The 26,665-nt window shown below is 43.9% G+C and overlaps 7 protein-coding genes and 1 long non-coding RNA gene across 13 annotated transcripts; 3 read left to right on the top strand and 5 right to left on the bottom strand.

Annotated features, from left to right (window-relative positions):
• Window positions 1-13: 13 nt before the first annotated feature.
• On the bottom strand, window positions 14-8,339 carry LOC108155502. Of its 2 annotated transcripts, XM_017286338.2 has the most exons (12): window positions 8,192-8,339; window positions 7,113-7,413; window positions 6,848-7,055; window positions 6,216-6,287; window positions 5,225-5,546; window positions 3,944-5,153; window positions 3,529-3,888; window positions 3,008-3,465; window positions 2,838-2,936; window positions 2,185-2,778; window positions 1,954-2,118; window positions 14-1,891 (listed from the first exon to the last, which is right to left on the bottom strand). In XM_017286338.2, exons 2-12 carry the CDS (start codon window positions 7,342-7,344, stop codon window positions 1,685-1,687), a joined length of 3,927 nt encoding a protein of 1,308 aa, XP_017141827.1. In that variant the 5' UTR covers window positions 7,345-7,413; window positions 8,192-8,339; the 3' UTR covers window positions 14-1,684. The 2 variants fall into 2 exon arrangements, with proteins under 2 accessions (XP_017141827.1, XP_017141829.1); XM_017286340.2 differs by lacking the exon at window positions 6,216-6,287.
• Window positions 8,340-10,002: 1,663 nt separating this feature from the next.
• On the bottom strand, window positions 10,003-11,217 carry LOC108155964 (protein-L-isoaspartate(D-aspartate) O-methyltransferase). The gene is made up of 4 exons (XM_017287140.2): window positions 11,058-11,217; window positions 10,864-11,000; window positions 10,397-10,801; window positions 10,003-10,344 (listed from the first exon to the last, which is right to left on the bottom strand). Exons 1-4 carry the CDS (start codon window positions 11,110-11,112, stop codon window positions 10,261-10,263), a joined length of 681 nt encoding a protein of 226 aa, XP_017142629.1. The 5' UTR covers window positions 11,113-11,217; the 3' UTR covers window positions 10,003-10,260.
• Window positions 11,218-11,268: 51 nt separating this feature from the next.
• Window positions 11,269-11,668, top strand: LOC117187000. Its single transcript, XR_004471815.1, has 2 exons — window positions 11,269-11,361; window positions 11,444-11,668. It is a non-coding gene; the product is annotated as an uncharacterized LOC117187000 (long non-coding RNA).
• Window positions 11,669-11,794: 126 nt separating this feature from the next.
• On the top strand, window positions 11,795-14,755 carry LOC108155961 (DNA cross-link repair 1A protein). Its single transcript, XM_017287134.2, has 2 exons — window positions 11,795-13,617; window positions 13,674-14,755. The coding sequence occupies exons 1-2, from the start codon at window positions 11,845-11,847 to the stop codon at window positions 14,235-14,237; spliced, it is 2,337 nt and encodes a 778-aa protein (XP_017142623.1). The 5' UTR covers window positions 11,795-11,844; the 3' UTR covers window positions 14,238-14,755.
• An 11-nt stretch (window positions 14,756-14,766) lies between these two features.
• On the bottom strand, window positions 14,767-20,241 carry LOC108155962 (phosphatidylinositol 4-kinase type 2-beta). Of its 4 annotated transcripts, none has more exons than XM_017287135.2 (9): window positions 20,161-20,241; window positions 19,591-19,975; window positions 18,871-19,525; window positions 16,843-16,961; window positions 16,476-16,606; window positions 16,216-16,411; window positions 15,348-16,162; window positions 15,219-15,287; window positions 14,767-15,151 (listed from the first exon to the last, which is right to left on the bottom strand). In XM_017287135.2, the coding sequence occupies exons 2-9, from the start codon at window positions 19,747-19,749 to the stop codon at window positions 15,148-15,150; spliced, it is 2,148 nt and encodes a 715-aa protein (XP_017142624.1). In that variant the 5' UTR covers window positions 19,750-19,975; window positions 20,161-20,241; the 3' UTR covers window positions 14,767-15,147. The 4 variants fall into 4 exon arrangements, with proteins under 4 accessions (XP_017142624.1, XP_017142625.1, XP_017142627.1 ...); XM_017287136.2 differs by having other exon boundaries at window positions 20,215-20,229; XM_017287138.2 differs by lacking the exons at window positions 18,871-19,525; window positions 19,591-19,975; window positions 20,161-20,241 and adding an exon at window positions 17,556-18,137.
• A 1,814-nt stretch (window positions 20,242-22,055) lies between these two features.
• On the bottom strand, window positions 22,056-22,772 carry LOC108156765. The gene is made up of 2 exons (XM_017288429.2): window positions 22,365-22,772; window positions 22,056-22,280 (listed from the first exon to the last, which is right to left on the bottom strand). Exons 1-2 carry the CDS (start codon window positions 22,688-22,690, stop codon window positions 22,133-22,135), a joined length of 474 nt encoding a protein of 157 aa, XP_017143918.1. The 5' UTR covers window positions 22,691-22,772; the 3' UTR covers window positions 22,056-22,132.
• A 49-nt stretch (window positions 22,773-22,821) lies between these two features.
• Window positions 22,822-25,487, top strand: LOC108156763 (phospholipid phosphatase 5). Of its 2 annotated transcripts, none has more exons than XM_017288427.2 (4): window positions 22,822-22,926; window positions 23,961-24,283; window positions 24,340-24,758; window positions 24,839-25,487. In XM_017288427.2, exons 2-4 carry the CDS (start codon window positions 24,018-24,020, stop codon window positions 25,231-25,233), a joined length of 1,080 nt encoding a protein of 359 aa, XP_017143916.1. In that variant the 5' UTR covers window positions 22,822-22,926; window positions 23,961-24,017; the 3' UTR covers window positions 25,234-25,487. The 2 variants fall into 2 exon arrangements, with proteins under 2 accessions (XP_017143916.1, XP_017143915.1); XM_017288426.2 differs by lacking the exon at window positions 22,822-22,926 and adding an exon at window positions 23,326-23,529.
• Window positions 25,473-26,622, bottom strand: LOC108156764 (RNA-binding protein 42). The gene has a single exon (XM_017288428.2). The coding sequence runs from the start codon at window positions 26,517-26,519 to the stop codon at window positions 25,608-25,610; it is 912 nt and encodes a 303-aa protein (XP_017143917.1). The 5' UTR covers window positions 26,520-26,622; the 3' UTR covers window positions 25,473-25,607.
• Between the last annotated feature and the right edge of the window lie 43 nt (window positions 26,623-26,665).

Raw genomic sequence — 26,665 nt, 5'->3', positions numbered from 1 at the left:
CGATTATTTTTGATTATTTTTAGCCAACATTTTTATTATTACATATTACACTACAAAATGTGCGAACAACTTTTTAAGTGTCGCAGGTTGCCAGCGAATAATTGAACGTTTATTTGCATTGAACTCGAATCTGGTTCTGAATAGCTTCTGCCGACCTGGCGGCACTTGAAAAGCTGCCGGCACACATCATTCATTCATAGTTTATTGTTACATCTGGTTTTTGTTTAATATTAAGAAAACGTTTTACATAAAATTGTTCAATGCATTTTCATGAGATTTACTGTTCTCGGTTTTAATTTGCTTGGTTTTTGCTTTTTCTTTCGTTTAATTTGTATACCTACATATTTGATGTAAATGTTTTGTATATTTGTATGTAAAGATTCATTTCATTGGTTGGTTTTTCGCTTTGCCTTTCGATTGCAAATTATAATAAGTATAAAAAACGTTGTACAAAATCAGTTAAACGATCAAAACATAACACTGGAAGGAAGCTGCCGGAACGATGACGAAATTCGAGTGCGAAATACATAATCAGGAAACAAAATTAATACTTGAATTTGTGGCAGTTAAAAATAGTACGAGTATAGTGAAAATCATTGTGTTTGAGAAATACTTGGAGGGCATCTTGCTCTGGGGAGGGAGTCAGTTTGGAATTCGATTTGGGGTTGGAAATGACAGATACAAAAAACGCCTCAACAGTTTTGTAATTTACGATTACCTCCTGAATATGTTATATAGATGTATGTATATTGTATGTATGCATTGTATATATAAATGTAAAAATGTTTATCCTTGTTTTTCCTATTTATCGTTACTTTACGCTGCCTTTTGTTTACTATTATTAATAATATCCATATATTTTGATTGGAAGAAAAAGTATTGGAGAAGATAAAACATATATATGTACCTATATAGGTATATAGTAGTCAGTGTGTGTTTGTGTTTCTATAAATAAATTAGTTATTAATTAACAATATTTGTTCAATTGCTAATAGTACAATTCGTGGCATTATTATAATACAAATTAGTTTCTCTTGCGGTGAGGTTTGAAATTAATCTTCGTTTTTGTATCGTTAGAGGTACAAACGAAATCTCATGGCATATTTGTTTTTATATATAATTTATAACTATTTCGTGGTATGGAAAAAAAAGTAAAGAAACGTTGTCATGGGGGTTGCGTTTGGTATTGGTATTAGTTTAGTAGTTGCATAAGAAGAATTCGAGTTAAATTGCTGCATAAAATTTGCTTGCGACTAGATTTGAAGTTTGCTTCTGCTTTGCTTTCGATTTGTGTATGCAATGTATATATATATATTTAGTATATATACTAACAAATCATATATGTATAGCATATACGCATATGTAAATATAGATATATGGGATAAATTTGTTCATATTACACGATAACTAGCGCGGCTGCTTGGGGTGGTTCTACAATGAAATAGGGAGTGAATGTCCCGCGAATCTGGACCTACAAAGAAGCTTGGACAGTTTGGCAAACTTTGAAAGCGATTTCTTGAAGGATACAGGGACATAAAAGCCAACTCTTAAAACGATATTCGAGATAAAAACAGGATTATGCATATCATCTTTTAAAAGCGAGCAGCCACGCATATCTCTATAGGTATATATGGGTTAAATATATACTTGTGTGCCCCCGAACCAGAGAGAGAGGGAGGCCCTGTTAGACAGTTGTGCCATAGGCATTGTTAAAAACGGCCCGCGAACTGTCCGTGTCCAGTGATATATCCTCGGGACTGGCCAGATCTACGCGCACATTTGAGTTGGTACGACGACGGGCGGTCTGCGCTGCGCCCCAATTGCTTAGGGTCCAATGGAAGCCAGAGGAGCCCGATGGTGGCTCTGCATCTACTTTCACCTGCGTACACACCTTTTAAAGATTCAGAGAAGTCAATAAAGCAGATCTTTAAGAAGTATGATTACTATTCTCACCTCACGATTGCCGCAGGGCAGAGTTTCTGTGCCATTGCCCAAGGCGGAGCCAGAGACAGAACCGGAGCCAGAGTCCCTTGTGCTGCCAATGCTGCTGCTGCTGGCCAGTGAATCAATGCTGGATTCGATCACCGCTCCACGATAACGCGCCACAGCCTGGACAGCCTATACAAAGGGAATGCAGGAGGATTAGCCAACTGTTATCTACTGCTATTGTTAAGGACTGCTTACCATTGCATCACCGCCTTGGCAATCCTCAATTGATTTGAGTATCTCCCAGACAAGCTCCGAGTCCAGGGGAATGGGCTGTTCCGTGTCCCGATTGAAAATGGCAATGGCAATGTGCACGGGGTGCGGAACTGGCAGCGGTATGAGCAGATTTTCGGTCACACTCTTGTCCCCGCACTGCTGCTTCCATGGCCGCCAAGGTTTCTGGCCATCCTGCCCTGTTTTCGGTACATGCTGGGCTCGATGGGCGCGTACCCGCGGCGTGGTCAGACCCACAGACATGTCCCGCTTCTCGGGCTTGCGAAAGGTGAGCGTTATGCGGGAGCGCGGATTAAAAGCGGTCACCTCAAGGAAGGGCAGATGTACCTGCACATTGCCACGCGGGGCATACACATTGCCCAGCAGGTCCAGCCCCTTGGAGCCGATCACATCGTTGGCGTTCTTCACCATCTCCGTGTAGCGCATCAAATCGAGCGAGGCATGTGGTTCTAGCTTAAAATGGGTATCATGTTCAGTCAGTGGCGTTAGAAAATCTAAACTAAATATGTCGGTATATATAAGACCAGCCAAACCCGGCCAGTCGTTAACCGTGAGACCCTGTAAAATATATATTCATTTAGGGTTTGAAGTCAAAGATTAACGTAAGTTCTATTCACCTTGTTATCCCAGAATTCTTCTTCGCTAATCGACAGTCTGCCGATGACATGAGACGGATAATACTTCTCTAGTATATGGGCGGCCAACTGTATTGCAATCTAAGGGATAAAGAATCGAATCGTATGGATAAGGTCAAATCATTTTGCGTTCATTTTCATCATAGACGTACCTTCAATTCTTTGGTATTCAACTTAATGCGCGACTTGACCTGAGTGGTTAAGGCCGTTTGCAGCTCTCGTCGCCGTTTCTCCAGCTTCTCGTGCAGCGTGCTCATCAAATCCTGGGCCTCTCGATCCAGCGACAAATACGGACCGATTTTGCTGATTTGCGCCGAGAAGGGCCCAAAGCAGGCCTCGACAAACTGCAGGAAATCCTGCTGCGGCTGCAGTACCACCCGTTCGGTGGCATGTTGATACGCCTGCAGTTCGTCCAGTTCCATTTTAGCCTCTAGCGCGGCCAGGGCCTGCTCTGGTCTGATTATAAAGTAGTAGTCCAGGGCCAGACCGGGTCCAGCAATCCGTTTCACTGCAATGCTATCGGAGGCAGGCACTCGTCCGCACTTCTTGATGAACAGATGATAGGTGAGAGAGTCCCAGACAAGCCGAAGAGTGTACCGAATGACGCCAACTGGGGAAAAGAGCTTAAACGGTTAAACACCACGATCTCTTAGCGTTCAAAGAGATGTTTTACCTATAAAAACAATCCCCGCAGCCAGGGGACAGATCAGTGTAGCCACCAGAATCGCCGCCAGTGGCTGCAGCAAGCCCTGTATCAGAAGATTCCAAACTATGGCCTCCAGTAAAATGCAATAACGATTTTTCGTATTATCCGGCGCATCCAGATCATAGATGAGTATCATGTAAATGTGCAGCAGGAGCACAAATACGGGTATCCACAGCGGGGCAGTGAGGGCCAGGCCAACGCTCAGCAAACTGGTGGCCAGACAGATCAATGGAAAGGCGAATAGAATGACAATGGTGCCCAGGAAACCCTTCACAAAGTAGTTCCACGTGCGATTCAGATTACGCGTCAATCCCTTGCCAATGAACCCTGCAAAAAATTAATTAAATAAAGCTAAGGACTACAAGGATTATCGTAGACTTACCCGTATCTGGTTCCGTCTCGAAATGCGTACGTGACTTTGATATGTGCCGCCAGAGCTCGATGAGACGCGACGCCATGGTCTGAGTGATGCTCGTCTTGCGCGGAAAAAGCGTGCCATTGATCTGCGAGAGTTCCAGGTCCGGCATGAAGGGCTTCACATAGCAGAGGGCGCGCAGTCCCAGAGGACTGCACCAGGGGACGAGTATACCGAGCAGGAACATCATATTCCACGACCAGCACCAGATGCGCTGCAACATGTTCAACAGGCGCCAGAAGGGCCAGCGCGTGCTCGTCGTGCGAATGATCTCCTTTTCGACGAGAAACACCGGCTGGCTGGGGTCGGAGCGAGGAGTTACAATGGACGTGGCATGCTGGCTGATGACAGTGGGTATCACATCCGACTGGCCCTGAAAATTACGGCGAATGATCCACGATTGCGGTGACCAAATGCGACAGGCCCACTGAAAACTGCGCGTGGGGGTCTTGGCGTTTTTCAGCTCCTTCAGCAGCACAGGCTCACGCTCCTTCATGAAGGCTAGATCGCGGGAGAGGAAGTACGCCGTCTGGTGGAGCTGGTGCTGGGCGCACATCTTCAGCGCCTCCTCGTGGGCCGACCAGGCGCACTTGTACAGTCGGTTCTCCTCGGCGTTGCGCAGTTTGGAGCGCAGCCAGGGCGTCACGCGCGACAGAACGGAGTGATCGTTGGCCAGACACTTTTGGTGGTCCTCGCGAGTGCGCTTAATATCCTGCTGCACCTTGTCCACAGCCTTGTACATGATCACCACGGACTGGGCCTGCTGTACGAGCAACTCGGGCACGCCGGTGCCCAGCTCTGCCAGCTTGGCATTGCCCACAATGGAGCTGTAGACGCGCTGCAAGTACTCCTTCATTACGGCCTCGTTGACCTCCTCTTCGATCTCCTTGTCGTTGAGCTTCTTGGCCCGCAGCTCGGCAATCAGACGCTCGCGGAAATGCAAAAACCAGCCACGCGTCTCCCTCTCCAAAATGCCAATCAGGATGGGCAAAGCCTTGCGCATGATGTCCCGACAGAACAGACGCAAATCGATTTCCTGTCCCTTGGGGGTGAGGAACAAATAGGGCACGGGCTGGCTGACCTCACAGCTATTGAAATCGAACTTTTCCATGGTGGCACGACGCAGCATTTTACGAACATATGAGCAGAGGCCATCCAGACAGTCCTCGAACTCAGGCTAGAGGTGGGAAGAGCAAAAACAATCCATTAAAATACCAATTAGAGCAATCAATCGTAATCGTTTCTTACTCGACAAACCAACTCCGCGATGAGGAAACGACACCTCTCCTCCTTGATCTTGTAGTCCAAATTGTGGGCCAGCAACGCGGGCACGCCAATAAACATATCCGCCAGCTTGGTGAATGCCCCGATCAAGCCATGCACTGCATGCACAACCGAAAAGAAATGCGAGAAGATACGCGACCGAGCAGTGACCACCACAAAGCGGGCCGCCAGGGCCAGATCACTCAGAAAGGAGTCATGGGCACGCAGCCGGCCCTTCTGCAGCAGCTGCGACAGACGCCATTTGTGCACCTGACCCGGAAAATGCAGGCTCGGCACATCGAATTCGCTGTGGGAAAAGGCACGATAGAGAGCATTAGTCAGTCACATGGTTCATGGTTGAAAAGAGAAGAAGCTGAAGGCAACATAAAAACACACATAAATGAACGCTATATTAAATGACAAATTGTTGGCATGCACAAGCGTGTACCAGATTCAGATTCAGAATTATGTTTGCCCGATTCCAAGGTTTGCAAAGTGTACATACAATGTGTGTGTGTGGGAGTGGATACATATAATGGTTTATATTCCGCTGCGGGACTCGCTCCATTAAGAGCTTTACAAAATAATAATCATTATCTAAGCAGGATTTCTTTAGATTCATAGAGACCGAGCGGCTCTCCAGGGTTTGTTTCTTGCATGCAAATAGATTCGCTTTTGATTCGCTTTCGTTTCAATTTGTTTCCAGCATGCACAATTTCAGAGCATTTATGTAGTAGATTATGATTAAACAGAGAACAACAGGTTAATAAAATAACATTCAGTAAATGAAAGGTAGTATGTACAAACGGAAGAACACCGACTAAACAATTGCTTAATACAAATGCTGAGGCTGGGGCTGAGGCTGAGGCAGACAGGCGGGAAGACATATACGATTTAATTATGCCTTTGCCCAGTAGTAGTAGTAGTAGTAGATTTTTGTTCGTTGGCTTTATTGTGTTTAGTGTGTATTATTTACCCATTTTTACGTATTGTTTCCAATTGTTCCAAAGTTAATTTCTTCGGCTTTCCATATTTATCCTTTTGCAAGCTTTACAGAAATATTTCACATACAAATTGTTGTTGTCAACCGTTTTCAAGTTTGTTTAACAAAAAGGGTTCGATTCAATTCGTTTCGCACATGCATTTAGTATTAGGAAAGGAAACAATAAAATTAAACACAAAACAGGTAGAAGACAACCCGAATAGCTCTGTATCGTCTTTAATTTTTTTTTTCTTGTTTTTGGTGGATTTGGAGGCATGCCTTAATTTGATTCATTTGCGTTTGCTTTTTGTGCAAAAGTGTCGAGGAATGATATAGGCGAATTTTTGAAGGAAATTAAGGTAACACACAATTATAATCATTTGAAGGTAAGGTGTGGGTGGGGTGGGGAGATGTGGCTTAAGCGCATAGGTTTATCAGCAATTAGCAAAACATTTTGCTGCACTTTTTGCTAGACGTGTCTTTTGCATTTTGCTTCTTATTTAGCGCTTAGTTGCGTCGTGTGTCTCTCCAACCATCATCCATCATCCATCATCCATTCATCCAACAATCTATCCATCATGAGCAGCAGTAGGCTCTCGTCTGCGACCGACGACCCCAAAACTCACCCAGTTTCACGGAGCGTTTTCAATTGGGCGTTCGTCAGGCGGCGCGGCTCGCCGCTACCATCGGAGGCCACTGCATCTAGCTCGTCGAAGGGAGGCGCTATAAATAGGTCACGCAGATTAATGGGACGCGCTTTGCGACTGCTGACACTGTTCGTCGCATTACTGGCCGTCAGATTCAGGCCACTGCTGGCCAATGCTTGCGGCAGAACTGCAATTAGACACGATTAGCGTGGATCATGCACATCATTCGCATGCCTCATCTCACCGATGGGAAAACTCTTCCAATGATATAGGAATTGCTCGGCCACGCTCTTGATCTGCTGCACCAGCTGCTCTACCTCAGGCGGTGCGCCCACTAGATTGATATTGAACTCGATGGGCTCACGCTCGGGACCAGCAAGCGTTTGGGGGCGCAGCAGTTGGTTGCCTGCCGTGGTACTGACAGCTGGAGCCGGCGTTGGGGCCGGGGCTGCAGCGGCCTGCAGGGACATGGGCATGCTTGTTGACCGATCGCCTCCGTTCACTCAAGTATTGCTGCGTCCATTGCGAGATCCGAAATGAGAATGCTGGAAAGAATGAACAAAATTTGTTTATTTGTGCGTGCAAAAGTTATGATTGCGGAACGTGACTACACTTCCAAGGCGTATAGATAGCTGAATCAGAAGCTGGTCGCCCTGCCACAGTAAGAATTAAGTTCAGTAAAGAAAATTAAAATTTATAGAAGGGTATAACTTCATTCGGCTTGCGGCTACCACTCTTACTGGCAGGCCAAACTAATTGAAATCGCACAAACGCGCGCAATATTAAAATTAATGATCTAATTGAAAATACACTCGCGCAGCGCATGTATAATGGCTGAGAATTGTACAAATTCCAGACAGATATAGAAGCAGAGAGAGTGCGAGAGAGGGCTCGGATCGGATGTAAACAAATGGAAATCGCGTGGAATTTTGTTTGCCTCAACTCAAACGAATTTCCCATATCACAAATTAGCCTCTGCCACCCTGCCACTCTGCCAGAAAGGCCAAACGGGTTTGACAAACTGGCTGGAAAGGTGGAGTAAAGTGATGTGGAGTGGGGGACGTTTCGCACAACTCAAATTACACCTGTCCAGAGGTAGCAGGCAGCAGCACCTACCACAACTTACGACTTAATTTCGCGCTTCGTTTACTTTAATGAGACGAACTACACGGTTGGGCTGGGGCCCTTCAAAGCCTCGTTCCACGCCCTGCAGAAGACACTAGTTAACCAACTCCCCAGCACTTCTTATTGTTTAATTGCCGCACCAGCTAGTCGTTCTATGCTGTCGTTCTCAGCTTTTACTTTCAACAGTCTTCCGTTTACCTTGTTTCATATATCAAATTGTTGTGCTTTTAGACAGTATCTGCATTTTAAAACCAAATAAAGAGCTCGCAGCCAACGTTTTTCCGTTTTTTACTTAATTTCACTTAAAACAGAACAGACAAACAAATGCAGCCAGTGTGACTGCGGATTTATTTAAAATATACCGTCCGACCCTCAGAAATATACAAAAATATACCGTCTCATTTTAAAAATATACCGTAAATATTCCTATGAATTCAAGTTTTATTATACATATTTCTCGTTTTTGATATTCCGTCGAATATTACCAGCTAGATAGAGCCCTCAGTATTGCCCACATAGTTTTATCCGATTAATGAATCAATTTTCTACTTGCCTGGCTTATTTTAAATTTTACCGAAAAAGGTCAAACAAATAAAACGTAGGAGAAATGTTGACTTACTAGAACCCTTAGCTCTGCCCACTTAATTTTAGGCCATTGATGAATACATTTTCCAAAAGATAGCTACTTTTAAGTACTCCTTTTTATTGTTTTGTGTCTAAAACAAGGTTTGAACAAAAAAAGGTAAAAAAAAAACAGTGGCAACGTAAGTGAGTGGAATGTATGGACATTGTTGAGCTGAAAAGGGACATTGTGGCAAGGAAAAATCCCTCCACGAAGAGAGGATATGACAAAATAGACAGCAATTCACAAAAAAAGAGAGCAAGTCCCACCAAACTTGAGCACCAACTTAGAATTGTTCGAAAGTGAATGAGCGAATATGTTTTAAATGCTATCCATTGGAATAAATGATGCACGGAAGTACGATTTGAGAGAGCGAAAGTTCAAAAAACCTGCGTTTGGAAGTTTCTATACCCCCTGTTTTGAAATATAACTAATAAAATTAAATTTAATAGATTGATGAAATTTATGATTGATTGACCGAAATGTGTTAAAAAAAAACGGTCACCATAAATATAGCTGTGTGTATATATAAATAAATACGGATAAAATATACCCTCCGATCTCAGGAATATACCGAAATATACTGTCCCATTTTCTAAATGGAATATACCAATAAAAAAAGTGTTGTTTTTTTTATTAATAAAAAGGTAACAAAAAAGGATGCTTTTGGAAACTGGAAATTGATAGCCTGAGCATTGCCTGAGCTAATTTTGATGCTATTTTATTTTACCTTGATATAGAAATATTTGCAATTTGTATAAAATATACCATAAATTCATATACATACCTTCACCTCAATTTCGGCGTCAAAATATACCGAAAATATAATATACTGCAAACGGTCACCCTGGTGCTAACGTTTCGTTAATTCAGCGAGCTTAGCCCACTTGACCTCTTGACCCCTCTAACTATTTAAACAAGTGAACAACTAAAGTAAAACGGCGGAAAATAATATTGCTTGTATTATTCGTACAGATGGATCCGTATAGATCTTTCCTTTCAACTGCGCTCAAATTCATCATAGTTCATGAGATTCATCATTTTCTACAATGGGTTAATCGTTATCTGTCCATGATAGGACTGGATAACCGCTAGAGCTGCGCGCCAAAATTGAAAGAGATGATTCGTAGAGCTTTGATTTGATTGGCCAGCTCCGTCTCTAAGTTGGCCATCAATTCGTCTATGGCCTCCTTAATCATCAGTCACTTTCCAATTCCGCGCAGCTGCCTCCCGACTAAATCCCGAACGGAACACTTTAAAAATGGAATGAAGAATGACATGACATGACATGTCATGACTCTGCTATAACTCGAAGGTGAATCATTCGATTGTCAGGCTAAGTCGATCGGTTATATCAGAAATCTAGGTCGAATAACATTTTTTCTGCTCGGGACTTTAAAGCCAAATAGGATTATTTTAATTAACGTAATTATGATCTGTATAATATATATGTAGACAAATAATTTATATTAATTCAACTTAAAAGGACTTGCTATTTTTTTAGTGTTGATAATTCATTAAGGGTTCTGTTCCTGACCGCCTGTCTGCTGACCAAATAGTTAAGTTAGCGAACAAAATTACGAATTTGGTAGATAACTATGCCAATCAGCAGCACAACGATTAGCACCTGTACAATTTTTTGCCATCAGGAGCGTAAGTCCGTGAGTGGAACATACATCACCCCCATAAGACGCGTCATCTCTACTTTACCATTTTTGTCCTTATCGTACTGAAAAAAATAAGGTGAGGCGTCGAACAATATAAAATATTATATGACCAACTTGCTGCATGTACTGCGAGCCGCCCTCGGGTCCAACTGGCACTATCAGGCGGCCTCCGTTGGCCAGTTGATTGATGAGTTCGGTGGGCGTATCGGGAGCAGCGGCTCCCACATGTATGGCGTTGTAGGGCGCATGTGCCGGGTATCCTTTGCGCCCATCGCCCTGCACAATTTTCAGCGTTCCAGAGTCGAGCATGCTACGATCGTCGGAATTTAAATTGGCCTTGCTCATTGCCACTAACGAGGCCTGGTGCTCGATGCCCACAATGCAGGTGTCGGCAATCTCCCCCATCGCTTTGATGTAGCGATAGAAGCAGGCGGTTAGGTAACCCGAACCAGAGCCGACGTCCAGCACATGAGCACCTGGCTTCAAATGATCGCGCAAATATTCCAATGCAAAGGCGTGCTATGCGAAGAGTGCAAGAAACCCCTTAGTATCAAATCCAAAACCCAGCAGACACTTGTTACCATATGTGGTGCGCTAATAGTCACTCCGCCGCCAATTGGTTGAGGCGCATCCATGTAGGGGTTGCGTGGGGAATAGTGTTTTCGATCCGTATCAATCATTGCCTTTGCCACTGCGTCGGATCCAATGACGCCGTATTCTGTGCATTTTGGAAACCAATTATTTTTTGTGCCACTCGTGCCAAAATGCCACTCACCTTTCAGTTGGCGTATAAGATCCTGATTGCTAGCACCAACGGAACGCCAGGCCATGCTGATAGCTCGGACAAACAGTCCCAGTTTAATAATTTCAACCACAAATAACTTTAATCCCCGCAGCTTGCCTTTGTTTTTGTTCGAAATCACAAATACAGAAGCATCAGCTGTCAGCTTGTCTCAATCCTATTCAATTTAATGGCCATATGACATTAGGTTTTGCTATTAGCTGTATGACATTAGGCTTTGATAAATTTGCTGCGAGGAGAGAAATAGCATGAAAATTTGTTGGCTGAGTGAAAATGTGTAAATATACATATAATCTTTAAAAAACACTAAGCTATTTTATTATTAGATCAACCATTTTTATAATTTGGTTAATTTATAGCTCTCAAGCTCACTTGGCACTTTAATAGCCGAAAGCTGGAGACATTCGGACAGCCGCTAAGGTGAATATGCCGCAATTATTGGAGACATTGTCCGGACATTGCCGCGGCCGTTTCCTGCTATTCAACAGGGTACTTGCTATGTTGGTCTAGTTTTGAAATTGGTATTGATAAGTTAGTTTTAATATGTATTTGATATACACCACTTATAATATATCCATATAAAGTTAGTTTTTCATGTGTTGGGTTTAAATATACTGCCACATTACATATACTAATAGAACTTGAATTCGTCAGTATATTTACGGTATGTTTTGGTATATTTCTGAGGGTCTGACGGTAAATTTTAGCGATAAATCCGCAGCACACTGATTGTATATTTTGTTGTTTACAGTTTGTTGAAATGTCAAACGTCGGGAAAATTCGGCTTAAATCCCTTGTTGAGCTACAAGCCACAACAAAAATAAATGAAGCCTTAGGGAAATCAGTCAGTCAATCAATCGACCTCGGAGAGAAAACCCCTGAGAAGAAAAACCCGGGAAAATCAACTGGTGCTACAACCACGAGGAAAAACAAACCGAAAGTTGTTCAAGAAGCGGCTTCGATTATAGCAAATACTACTATTAAACGTTCGTCTAAGAAAACGCCACTTCCTGGGCAGTTGCGCATCGATTCCTTCTTCAAAAGCAGCGCGAAAAGCCTCAAGGTGGAGAACAAACCACATACATCTCGGAAAGAGAAGGTTCCCAAGACAGCCAAACAGAAGCCAGCTCCAAAGTCGAACAAAGGACGCAAGCGCTTGTTCGACGAGGCGGGCACCACATCAAAAACGACCACAGACGGCTCAGACATGGAACCTGTCACCAAGCGTGTCCAGCCGCCACGCAAAGCAAGGGGCAAGGAGAACACAAGTATGACCGACGCGAATGTCATTGATCTCTGCTCGGAATCGGAGTCTGAGGACTCGGACGATTTGATAAGCATCAAATTAGAACCACCACCAGAATGCAAAAGTCCCAAGACTGGGAATATTAAAGGAAATCAGCTCAGCCCACGGATAGTAAACGAAGCATGTCCGTCCTCGCCAATGGATTCGATTCACAGTGAACTCCTCCTTGGAGATGTTTCCATTAAGGAAAATGTGCTCAGTCAGTCCTCACCCTCCACCACAGTGGCTCCCCACGAAAGTCCCAGTACAAATGCTTCGCCCAAGAAAAAGGTTGCGTCTTCAGTACAAGGGAATGTTTCGCCAGTTTCAACCTTTGTTTCCAATCGCAATAAAAGGGCCAACAGAAGGGGTGTCCTGGCAGGAGGTACGTCACCGCCAATTCCCAATAAAAAAGGTTTCCTTGCTCCACTGCCAGTTCCGAATGAACCTGGAAACCCAGACACTTCGTCCGAGAAAATTGTGTCCAATGGACGTAAGCAGAGGACGCCCAAACCATGTCCGCCCTATAAAGTTGTTGAGGGCACACACTTTTGTGTCGATGGCTTTCAGTTTGGAGTCATACCAGGCGTGACTCATTATTTCCTAACCCACTTTCATGCGGATCATTATATTGGTCTGACGATGAAGTTTGCATTTCCACTGTTCATGAGTCCCCTAACGGCTCGCCTGATGCGAGCATTCATAAAAATAGATGAGATGTACATCCATGAGATTGATGTGGATCAGACAATTCTAGTGGACAACATCCAGATCACCGGCATAGAGGCAAATCATTGTCCGGGAGCCCTTATGTTCTTCTTCAAGCTGTCTTCAGGTGAATGCATTCTCCACACGGGTGATTTTCGTGCCAGCTTAGAAATGGAATCGCTACCGATATTTTGGAACAACATCGATATAGATCTGCTCTATTTGGACACCACATATCTCTGTGCGAACTATGATTTTTGCCACCAGACCGAAAGTGTCGATAGAGCGGTGTATATGGTGGAGAAATTCCATGAAAGGAATCCAGGAAAACGCATACTCTATGTGTGTGGCTCCTATGTTATAGGAAAAGAAAAGATTTGGCTGGCTTTGGCCGAAAAATTCTCGTTGACTGTCTGGACAGAGGCACATCGTCGCATTGCCATCGATTGTCTGGAGTGGCCTGACCTCCAATCGCGACTGAATGACGATCCATACCAAGCCAATTTGCATGTTATAGGCATGGGAAGAGTTAACTATTTGGTAAGACAGAATACCCTTAGATAAACATTCGCTAACTTTACGTTTCGCATTTCCAGGTTTTGGCAGAGTATTTTAAGAAATTTGAAGATCAATACGACATGCTACTGGCCATTCGTCCTAGTGGCTGGGAGAAGAACAGCAAGCCCTCCTATGGGAAGCGCATCAGCATAATTGGCATCGAGTACTCGGAGCATTCCAGCTACAAGGAGCTCGAGCGTTTTGTGCGTTTCATTAAGCCCAGGCGGATTATCAGCACTGTTCCGGTGGGCAGGAATCTATTCGTAACTGGAAAGGTGCCAGCGAAATGGTATCAGTTCAAGGGACATCTCTCTATGATGACCAGAGGATATCAACCATCAATATCGACGTTTCTGGCCACACCAAATCGTAAAAAGCCGCCATCAATCACTGAAATGGCATTGAGTCCAGTGGACGAAAACAAAACTGATTGGGAAACTACTGTCCAAGATCATGTGACCATTTCATCTAGCACTTCGGAAAACAGCACTATCATCGAAGGAAATGAGAATAAAAAATCTCATGATGATGGCAGCGATGTGCCGCTGCACAAGAGCGAAAGTCCGGTCAAGTCTAAGCCCAGTACAGATAAAGAAGCCTAAATCAACAAACTTACACCTGATGCTTCCCATGACTGGCTGGCGGATTCATAGAAATATCTCGCCCCATCTTTAATCATTTTTATATTTTGTTTGTGAATAAGTAAATAGTTTGCCTGTTAAAAGTGTACCATTCTCAGGATAGTTCTGTTGATTCAGGGACCCTTATAGAGTACAAAGTATATGGAGCTTACACTTTCTTTTATATATTTCCAACTTGTTATTATATATGTATACATTCCACTAAATCCACCTTAATATTCAAATAGTTCTTCTGTGTGCAAGCTGCTACCTCACTACTCCATGTACATTCTATAATAAATTAAATTATAGTTTATATAAAGAAACAACTAAATGTAGTATATAAGTATAAGTATAAGTATAAATGTGAATAACAATCAACATAGGCCATTTGGGTAGGCTAAAATTATTCAATGTGAAAGAATACGAATGAGTTTTGATTACTTTTTCACTGATATGTTCGATGCAAGTGTGGGATAAATTATACGAAAAATCGCATACATCGTTTAAGTTTTTTTTTTTTTTTTTTGGAATGGCCTTCGTTCAGAATTATGATAGAATTCTCGTTTTTTTTTTTTTTAATGCACACACCACACCTGATTTGACTATACAAACACTTGAAGGAATCAAAACAAACGGGGAAACATAAGGATGCTATAATCGTGGTGCAAGGATAACAAGGAATATTATGAGATGTAAATTAACTTTTGCGTGTGACAATTTGAATAAAAGTACATTTTCCGGGTTCCTCTCGAATGACTAAATTAAACACTTTTGACGATAAACTAGACAACAACGAAGCGTATAGACACAATGACGAGGCAACAGAATCGGCCCCTGATTTGGTTTTTTGGTGGGTGGGGTTTAGGCTGGGCATCAATCCAATGGCCATTTAACTGCATGAAAGAACAAACAGGTTAGCATATAGAGTATATAGTATATAGTGTATAACCATCTGCTTACCACCAGGAGAAGAAGGGACTCTTGTTCTGGAAGCGCTGCGTAAACGAAAAGAACCGACTGCCGCTGGATCTATGTGGATACAAAAATTATTCAATAACGTGCGTCTTTAAACAGCATTACACCACTCACCGCTCCACAATCACGGCTGGCATCTGGACCAGTTGCACGGGGGATTTGCCATCCCTCAGTGCCTGGGTCAAGTTTAATATCTGGCCACGCATCACAGACATCTGACGCTCGAACAGCCGCTTATCAAATCCCCGATCTTGCTGAAACAGATACAGCAGCTCTGTGCAGATTTCCTCCACGAAATTCATGTCCGACAGTTGCGGCAGAACATGTTCCTTGATCTCCTCGCTGAAGGGTATCTTGGCCTGAGGCAGCCAGGCCCAGTGGTAGGGATAGGCGCGCCATGAATCGGGATGCTTGAAGGGAAAGGCCAGGCCATTGTCAATGGCTGCGATTTTGATAAAGGCCGTGTCCACCATATTCCAGTTATTCTCCGATTTGGGGGATATATTCTTGGTACTCGTGGTGGGTAGCTCCTCCTCGCTGCTGGCCAAACTGGTAACGTCTGTCTGGCCATTCTCTTTTGGGGATTGGGGGTCCGTGCCCCCAGCCGAACGCAACAGGTCATCGGGTGGCGATTCATTTAGATCGACAATTTGCTGGCCCACTGCTTCGGGCATTTTTGGTAGAACAACGCCCATCATCTTGCCCCCAGTGCCGCCTATCTGGGTCCTAACCCTGGGGGCCTGGTACTTGATCAGCCAATTGTCGTTGCCACGATCCGTGTTGCGTATGATGTAGTCCAGGACGACAAGTCGCTCGAACTCCAGCTGAAACGATTTGGCTACGCCCGGTGCTATTCGTTCGCTCTCGAATCGTCGCAGCCAGTAGTCTGCGTCCTTGTAGCCCTCCACAAACAGTTGAAAGGAGCCAGTCTGCAAGGGGAAATCATAAGCAAAAGTAGCGGGGAACAGGGCAGGAGATTCACCTTCAGGGGCAGACTCATTCGATTGAAGTGGGCCGACGGATAGTGCTCCTTAATACGCTTCTTCAGCTTTGCCTTCTGTCTATCGAGGCGGGCATAGTTGAAGCTTTCGGCGACCAGACGAACCACACGCGTCTTTGGCACCACATTCAGATTGAGTTTTCGATCCACTAGACTGGCTCCGGCCTCCGATAGATAGCTGCGCAACAGTGCATAAAAAGTTAGTATAATGATCAGGGATATGTGGCATTATATGATGTTACCCCTGATTTGGTATCAGGCAGGCACGTCCAAAGCAGCAGGGACAGCAGAGCTTGTGCATCCATTTGGTCCATTTTGGATTCAGTCGGCCATAGGGTTCCTCATCCTTTGGCTTGAACACAGCCAGGCATTGCTGCAAAAGCATAAAATGTTCAATCAATATCTGTATTTAAGGAAACCCTGACAAGGAGATACTGTATCTGGGCAAACCAAAAGTTCTGCAAAATAACTAAATTGCAAGGACTTCCCCGTTTGCCAGAATCTTTAATTTATGCGTTGATTATTATTTGGGTTGCAGGGCCCACAACTTTTTAGGCCAGAACCCTTGCGAAACGCAATTCTAATTCTATAATTGTATATTCAACTTACATGTTCGGGATCCTTGACGAAATAGGAACCACTGCTGCCCTGATAAATGCGCTCGGGCAGCACACCCTGATCGATGGCCACCTCTGCCTGGGCCACAATCTCCGAGAACATAGGATCATCTATGGGTTTAAATGGGAATTATATTATTATTGAATGCTTCAATGGTATAAGGTATAAAATTACTAATGAAATTTGTGCGTAGTACGAAGACTCGCATTTCGCAGAAAGCAGCCTGCTGCGTTCTCAGGACAAATTGTTAAATAATTAATTAATCAAGTTATATGAAGAAGGCCCAGTCGATTGGATTAAATGAAGGTTTACTCGTCGTGGGGTTTGCGTGCCAGCTGTCGGATAAAAATAACTAAACCAAAAGAGCCGGCAGACACTGCGTTGAATACCATTCTACTTGAAAAACAGAGAACGACTGAGACCCGAAACCGAAAAACAACATTTATCAAAGAGGGATCCACTACCTATAAAGTCAAAATTCTCGTTGAAGTCCCCCTGCGCATCCTGGCAAATGGTGAACACTTCCCGAATAAAATTCTCGCCACGGAAGCTCGACAAACGCGACATTTTCTGAACTGCACAATGAAAAGTGGAGTGGAAGTCGCTACAGAGTCAAGAGTCATTGATAAATGGACACGAAACAGGTCGCAATTAGCATGGCGAAAGCATTTCGATAAGGCTCACTCGGTTGGTGGCCCACTTACACATGTTCTTCAGCGGGCAATTGGCGCACTGGCAGCGGGGGCGTGCTATACGAACGGTGACTGTGTCATTGGAGCCGGCTACCATCGAAGGGGCGTTTATTATGAATGGCGGCTCCCCCTCTGCGTCCGAGGGCGACTCAAGAAAGTCCTTCTCCGGCGCATGGCACTTCTGGACCTCACAGCACATGCAGACATAGCTCAGGGACTTAGAGTCCACCGATGGCCGCGTACTGTCGTATTTGGCCAGAGCTGCCTTGCTCGTCGACGGCTGTTCATCACTCAGTGCACTCTGGCGATGACCATCGGGATCAGGGGGTTCCTTTTGATCATCGTTATTCATTGTTGGGCATTCTCTTTGTTGCTCTCTCTATGTCCAGTCGGCCAGTCCAGGAATCATTAGAGCAAGTCCCATTTTCATATACGCTTGTTATTTTTTGTGCAACACTCCTCCACACACCACAGTTTACAATCGTTTCGGTAATACAGATCCACAGTTTTTACAGGACTAAGAATTTGTTGGTACACAAAAACCAGAAACGAGAAATTTTTGACAAAATACGAGTATGTTGATCAAATATTATGAAAAACAACTCAATCTCTGTGTTTAGCCGAACCCTAAAAGGCAGCGTTTATGTGGCATAGCTAGCACACAATTTCATTCTAGTGCCCTGGAATACAATACTGAAAAAATGTCAGTAAAACTTATCTCTCAATGGTATATGACTGTCCCGGAGTAGGTAAAGCTGCTCCTAAACGAACTTGGAATACTCTTATGACAGTCTTAGATCATTTAAACCTTGGAGGATGCTTGTAAAATGCATGGAAAGGGTCTCCTCAAGAATCAAGCTTGTTTTTCTAGAAATATTCTTCAATGGAAAGGGTTTCCTCAAGCATCAAAATCCTTTTTCTATAAATATTTTTCAATGCAAAGGATCTCCTCAACCTTCAAGCTGCTTTTTCGATAAATATTCTTCATTCTCCCCGAATGAAGTTGACAATAAAAGATATTTTCTATTCACAAAGCTGTAGTTTCCCAAAATACCACAATTGTATACCTATTTGTGAGGGTATTCACATTATGTGGTTGGCATTATAAGTGATAAGAGTAGCATGAGTAAAGCCGCGGCTTAGCTAACGCAAATAAAGAATGAAATGGAGTCATCCCATTCATATATACTTACATATGCTTACATGTATATATACTCGTATGCATACAGAAAGAGAGTCGTAATGGAAGCCCCACAGATGGATGGATTGGTCACTTGTATGACTTCTTCGCTTGTGATTGTGATTCTGCACTGTTGGCTGCACTTACCTCCAAATGTATTCGATATAAAGTCAACATGATCGTGTCCACGGCCCAGGCCTCCAAGCAGATCACTAATGCGACTTCCGTGACTGGCACTGCCGCCTCCGAGTAGTGGCTGGGATTCCCGATTATCGCTTCCCGCGTCCGTGGACATGCCCTCAAAGTCGATTTCTGGCACCAGGTAAATATCGTCGGCCTCGTCGTGCGGGTGACGTCCAATGGCAATGTGCGTTGCAGATTTCAGAGGAGAGGATGGTGCTGATGCTGTCGCCTTTGTTGTTGCAATGTGACTAATCACCTGTGGCTGTGGCGTGGCACTAGAGCTCCGGCTCTCACTGCTCTCCTCAGAGTGATTTTTGAATTTTGCTCTACCGGTGCCATTGCGCAGGGCGGCGCTCGCAACGTTGCCCGACGGGTTTCGGCTGAGTAGAACTTCCACTTCGTCGTCGTCGTCATCGTCGCCGCCATCTGTGTTGATGTCGTCGCTCAAGATAAGCAACTGATCCAGCTGCGGTTTCTGATGGACCGGCACCGCCGCATCCCCAGCGCCTTTCACATCATCTTCATCGTTGTCGTCGTCGTCTACTGACAGAAGCATCGGTTCACGTTCCTTCTTCACCTTCTTCTTGGATTTTCGCTTCCCAACTCCAATTGTGTTAATCTGCGGAGTGTATGTTATTATAATATAGTATGGGAGGGGCAGGGCTGGCTTCAAGGTTCACTTACCTCAACTTTTGTGGTCAACTGGGTAACATTGTTTGTGCTGGAGGCGAAACCATTGAGGAGTGGGGCTACGGATTGGTCCTTGACAAAGTCTCCGATGAGATCCTCCTCATCCTCGAGCTGCAGCAGCGGCGGATCCGCCTTATCCAGTGCATGGCTCATGGCTGAAGTGGGCGGGGGGCGGGCTTAGAGGCACGTTTGTGGGGGGGTGGCTGGCTGCCGAAGGGAATTCGAATTTTCGTGGCAGACACAACAACAAAGGGCCCGCGCTGTTGTTGCTGCTGCTTCTGCTTCTGCTCGGTTCTGTCTGTCTCTTTTCGGGCGTACGCTTTGTTATCTCCACCGCTCCGTATGCATGTTCTCGAACAATATGCTTCTATTATTCAAGCTGAAAGTCGATTATTTCATTATTTTTTAATTGTTGTCGCAATATTTGTAGTTGTTTTTTGTGGCAAATATCGATTTTCAGTTCATTTCAGCTGCTTTTTTGCCAAACTTTAATAATTTTTATCATTTCGTATCAAACAATAATTTCGATTTGGCACTGTCAGTTTTTCGGAAAAACTTACTCACCATGCAAACGAAAACAGCTAAAGCGTTTAATAAAACAATAATAAAGACACTTACGTTTTTTGATAGATGTACGGTCTGACCTGACCCTCAGAAATATATCAAAATACACCGTCTCATTTAAAAAATATACCGTAAATATACTAACGAGTTCCAGTTCTATTTTACATATTCCTCGTTTTTTATCTTCCGTGGAATATTACCACCTATATAGAACATTTAGCCATGCCCACATATTTTTATACGATTTATGAATTAATTTTTTATTTAACTGGCTTTTTTTAAATGCTTGCTTCTATTGGATTTTGTCGAAAAAAAGGTTTTAGCGAAATAGGTCAAACAAAAAACAAGTAGCGAAATAGGTCAATCAAAACAAACGAAAAAGGAAATTCGTTCATATTGCCCAATTTTGATATTCCATTGAATAATGCTGACAAACTAAATCTTTCAGTAATGCCCACATAGTTTTATCCCATTGATGAATACATATTCTACAAGATTGGATTGCTTTTAGTCCTCGCTTTTATTGTATTTATTGTAAAAAAAGGTTTAAACGAAAAAGTTCAACAAAAAAACAGTCACTATATTGCGTGTAAGCCGTAGTATAGGCCTTTGTATACCCTATTTTGTCAATTTTATATGAAAGTATAAATATTGATATGAAGTTAACAGACCTTTTCTCAAAATTACATTTTTTAGACATATTCATGTATATGATGAGTGTTTTGTATATATATCTCGATCCTGATACCTATTCTTGGTCCCTACAAGAAGACAATAAGCTTTAAAATATCGTTGAAATAATGAAAATAATATTCAATAATATTAAAATATATTGAAAATAAATTGTTTTTGCCTGGGATGACAAACATATTCACAATTCTATAACATCCATTTCCCCCAGGGTATGTGTGCATGGAATGGGACTCATTGTTGTGAACCGGTTATGACGACTATTTCTTGGTTATTCTTTCTTCCGGTCGAATATTCCCAGCTATATAGATCTCTCAGTTTTGCCCAGATAATTTTATATGATTTATGAATCAATTTTAATCAGGATTAACTACTTTTAAGTACTTGCATTTTTTTTTTTTGACAAAAAAACGGTTTCAACAGAAATGTTCAATAGCCGCAGTGTTGTCAGGTCAATGTTGCTGGTATTTGCATACTCATTTGTTGTCAACCAGGGTATAGGCATTTGTATACCCTATTTCGTTAATATTATATTAAGATACTGTTTTCAAAGCTGCTTTCAAATGTAATTAATAAAGGCCTTTTCTTAGATTGCATTTTTTGGTCTATTCATGCATTTTATTAGGTGTTTGTATATAAGTCCTGATCCCAGTACCAGTTCTTGGTCTCTGTAGACAGACGATGAGCTGCAAAATATCGTTTAAAACAGAGACTATCTAGTTTCTGCATTAATTAGAGCATAGGATGATATATATTTCCGCAATTCTATATCATCCATTTCCCCCAGGGTATGAGTGTGCATGGAATTAGCAACATTTGTGTATGGAATGGGACTCATTGTTGCAAAAGCGAAACTGCGGCGAATCGGGTATTGCCTATATTTCAAGCTATATAGATTTGCCCTTAGCTTTATCCCATAGATAAATGCATTTTCTACAAGATTGCTTCTTTTAATTACCTTTATGTATTTTATTTTAACCAAAAAACGGTTTTCAAGTAAATGTTGCAGCAACTTTTGTGTATGGAATGCGCAACATTTGTGTATGGAATGAGACTCATTGTTGACAACCGGGTAAACCGATACTATCGAATGGCGAAAAGAACACGAAAGCGAAAAAGTGCTATTAGTGCTGACACTCTGTGGCATCAGAACAGCTGATTGCAGCGCTGCCAGAGTGCTGTTATTAGAACAAAGCAAATTCTTGTACGTTTTGGAAAGGGGTGTTCTTGTAAATAACTTTATTCTTAATAATACAATTGATTGCATGCTCAAGGGGTGCATCTATTGCTGCAGTACACTCTGCCGTAGTTTGGATATCCAGCACAAAACATCTGTCAGCTGCCTCTGGAGATTAGTGCTCTCCGCAACGAGCTCGATGCAATCCCTGAACTTGGTCACTGCATGGCGTAAACTCATGGGCGGCAGAACCCTGTAAGAGAAACATAATGTAATCATGTGTACATGGAAGGTGCCACCGATTACATCATTGCCCATAATCAATCATTCTACTTACGAGAACCAATGCAGGGGCTCCACGTAACCATTGGCCTTATCCACCGCATGCCGCTCGATGTTGATCTCATTCTCGTCTTTGGCCTTTATGACCCTGCAAAGGGCATTGAATTCGGCACTGTTCTCCGTTGGGATCTGCGCCTTGGAAACGGAATTACTTCCTCCAGCCTGAAATCTCGTCCTGGCCAGAAGTATGGCTCCGCTGGCGTTGGCTCTCTCCAAATTCACTTTACACTGTGTGTGCTCTTCGATTAAATGGAACATGTCCAGGTACATGGCATCCAGCAGCTGGCCAGCAGCCTCTTTTTCTACTTTTTCAGCCACCATATCAATTGTTTTACAGGAATATCTGGTGTGTAATGTTTACTGGAACGAGAAAACAATTCCAGTCATATGATCAAGTTGGCCCAGGTTGGCAGCCCCAATCGATAAAAACGATACCAAAACAAGTGACCAATCGATTTAAAATTTCTCTCAAAAAACTCGGCAAAGAGTGCAGTTTTTCGCGTGGCACGTTTACAACTGTAATTGTGTGTTTTGCAGCGAACATGATCAATTAACAGGTAAAATTACTAAAGTCCACTATAGTGGCAGCAGTTGCGCTCAAGTGCTCGTCCAAATAATGTAACCGGAAAAGCAAACAGCTGTCGCCCCCCGTTAACTGCTGTTGTCAGGGTATATCAAAGAGGCGGCAAGGCATCCACTATGTTATTTGCCATGCAAAAATAATAAAATGAATGGTAATGAAAATCCTTTAAAAAACGCTTTAATATTCAAGAAAGAGGAGGCGTGACAAACAACCTATGCTTGCACTTCCTTACCTCTTATTAACATACACCCGGTTGTATATTACGCGGGTCGAAATGCCGTCCAGAAGAGCGACCGAGAGAGGGATATTGTTTATTTTACGATGCTGTTGCCAGATTAGAGAAAGTTTATAAAAACGCTGGTAATTAGCGTTCAGCCGCCAGTTAGAAGAATCCCCTTAAACCCCAAAGTTCGTGCCAGCAGCAACAAGTGGATGCCAAACGGTTACAAAACTATTTTGACCGTGCAAACAGTTCCAAAGTTAAATCAGAGAGCTGCCGATTATGGAAGACTTAAGAAGCCGCAAACGCGAAAAGTCAATCAAAGGCAGCGTCGATGTCGGACGGATTATGGATGAGGTGCGCCAGCCAGCTAGCCAGCAAAACTATTTATGAGGCTACTACCTTTGTTTAAGTGTTTACATGTGGACAATTATCTCGATACTTGTACGCATACGTAAGCGAAAGCGTAAGCTTGGTGGATGACAAATATTGGTGAAAAGCGCGGCTATTGCCGGACAAGTGTGTATCTTATCGCAACCATCGGAAATATTCACACTTAAGTGACGACAGTATGATTTTCATTTTGGGCAAGGTCGCCAGGGGAATACTCTTTTGGATTACTGCCTACCTTCAGGGGAGAAGTACAACTGTCGCTTAAGAAGTTTTTGTGTAGTTTACGATAAGAACGTCTATTAAATGTTTGTCTGGCTATCAGGCAGTCAGAGAAACCCATGCATAAAAGCAACTTCATATGATTCAGCTCTTTCCTTATCGCTTTAATTATTCAGGAAACAAGTGAAGCGAACATTAAAAGCCAGAACATTGACAATTCCCAGCAGACCATAATGAAATCCGGAAAGGAAGGTCAGGACTTGATGTCCAATCGACGCACTGTCAGTGAAAGCTCATCTGAAGACCCAGGACGCGAAGGAATCAACGCTTTAAACGGCAACGGAATGTGGCGGAATGAGCTAAAGATTAGCGCCGAAAATTCCTCTGCACAGCCTGAGAAGCAGCAGCTGCAGGTCCAACACACCAGTTTGCTCCACAATGAGAGATTTAGTGATATCGTTGATGTAGTTCTTCGGTGTGCCCTCGTCACTATCTTTTTGTGAGTTTTGATGAAGGTTTGATTAGGATTCTGATTAATATGATTCATCATTGCAGCAAACTGGAGACAATGTGGGCCTTCAAGCGTGAAATACACGCCGAAGAGCTATGGCTGTACAAGAATCCCAGGCGTCCGGACATAATCAAGGGCGGAGAGCTGCTCTTCTGGGTGATTGTAGCTCCGCTGATTGTGACAGTTGTCTTCTATGTGTTTACCAAGGACAAGCGAGACTTTCGAGCCGCCAGCTGGGCCTGGACCCTGGCCCTGTGCATGAACGGATTTCCCACAAGTCTGCTGAAAATCACCGTGGGTCGACCCAGGCCAGACTTTTTTTATCGTTGTTTTCCCGACGGCGTAATGGTGTTGAACTCGTCGAGTACTTCGGATAGTAGTTCCATTTTGGATTTCAATTGCACTGGGATTGCGAGCGAAATAAACGAGGGTCGCAAGAGCTTTCCCAGCGGACATTCATCCTGTAAGTGTTGGCCTATGGGCCTCCCCTCCTCACCTTAGTCTTGAACTGTTAATTGATTCCTTCTGGTCTGACTGTTTCAGTTGCCTTTGCCAGCTTTGGATTTATTGCGTACTATGTGGGTGCGAAGCTGCATGCTTTTGATGCCCGAGGACGCGGCCACACCTGGCGCCTGTGCATTGCTGTGATTCCGCTGGTCATTGCCACTCTGGTGGCGGTTAGTCGCACATGCGACTATCACCATCACTGGCAGGATGTGACTGTGGGAGCCATCATTGGCCTGCTCACGGGCTATATCAGCTACAGACAATATTATCCATCCATTTTTGGGCCCCAGGCAGGCAAGCCGTCGATCCGTTGGCCCAGGAGATTGGGAAATAAATATGATAAGCAGAGGGAGGCAGATGAGAATGGGGCTGGCGGGGATATGTTACGGAGGCCGCTCCTCGGGGGTAAGGAACAGACCAAATGGTACTAAAACTACTTCAAATTGCAAAGCTTTACGTATTATGTAGTTCAATTATTGCTTTTCCCGTCTAAGCTCCTTTAAATTATAACAAGCCATCAACACTGAAGCTGTTATTCCTGTAAACCGTATTGTACACATAATTGTTAATCCCGGAAAAAACACGACACGCAGCTGTGCTGCATGGGCGGGCGGTTAGTTACCTCTTAATGGGTAGGTGTAGTCATTTTTAGATTAAAATACAAACCATGTCATTTGCTAAAAGTAATTTTTAATGCTCATTTTCTGCAGCAAAAACATCCAAACAATTGATTCAAATTTGCTACATCAAAGTGACCGAAACTAGCCTAAAGGATTCACTCCGTGCGTTGCGCGACACCTCATTCTCAATTCATCGAATTAAAGGCCTGCAGTAGCACCTGTTTTTCGCGCTCCTTCTTCTTGACCACGTCCAGGCTGCGCTGTCTCCAGGTGCTCTTGCGCAACTTGATCGGACGACTGCCGACATAGCGTCCATCCATTTCCTTCATGGCGCGTATGAAGTCCGCGGGCTCACGAAAGCTGACAAAGCCGAATCCCTTGCTCTTACCGGTCCGCTTGTCTCGAATCACGCGCGCCCTCTGGAACGACGGGAACTTGTTGAAGGTACGTGTGAGGACCTCGTCGTTGACATCGTTGCCCAGATCGCCGCAGAATATGCGGAAATCATCGTCGGGCCAGTCGGCCAACGAGGAGTCCTCCCAGACAGTGCCTCCGGCAATCCGCACAGTCTTACGATCCTTTTTCTTGCGCTCTGTGGTCTGGAAAGATTGCAGGGCGGACGAGGCCCGCGCTGCTTTGATGGCTTCTTCGGCTATGGGATTGGGTCCGGACTTCTCCGCCTTCAGCTTTTTTAGCTTCTGCGTGACGTCGAATTGTACGGCGTTGATGTCGATGGATGATGGTGCCGCAGCCACAGTGGGAACATGCACCGACTGCCGACACTGGTACAATTTTGGAGCGCTGCTCAGCACCACGGGAGTGGCGGCCATCGATTTGGCGGGCGATGTCGATGATGAATTGTTGCCTGTCGGCACAAAGGTCGACATAAACGAGGGCGGTGGTGGAATTGGCGGCGGCGGCACTGACAAGCGCGCCCCCGGATGCTGCTGCAGTTTCTGCTGCACATTGTTGTACGTATTCGCGGCGATGATCGGTCGGACTTGGTTGGGCACAAAGAGATTCCGCGCTGGGGGCTTGGAGATCTCCGCTTCGAAGCGAGACAGCTCGTCCTCGATATTGCGACGTTTCGTACCCATTTATTGATATCTTAATCGACAAATAATTTTGTAACTCTCAAAATCAAACAAATTTTCACTAAAAATGCTGCCTTTCAACAGCTGATGCCTAGAGATGTGTGAAGTGCGATAACTGACGAACGCAATATTTAACCAAAGGGAGCTGC

The sequence above is a fragment of the Drosophila miranda genome, chromosome 2 (genome assembly GCF_003369915.1).
Source record: "Drosophila miranda strain MSH22 chromosome 2, D.miranda_PacBio2.1, whole genome shotgun sequence".
Classification (NCBI taxonomy): Eukaryota; Metazoa; Arthropoda; class Insecta; order Diptera; family Drosophilidae; genus Drosophila; species Drosophila miranda.
The sequence above is the reverse complement of the archived record's forward strand: the minus strand, read 5'-3'. Positions and strand labels throughout refer to the sequence as shown.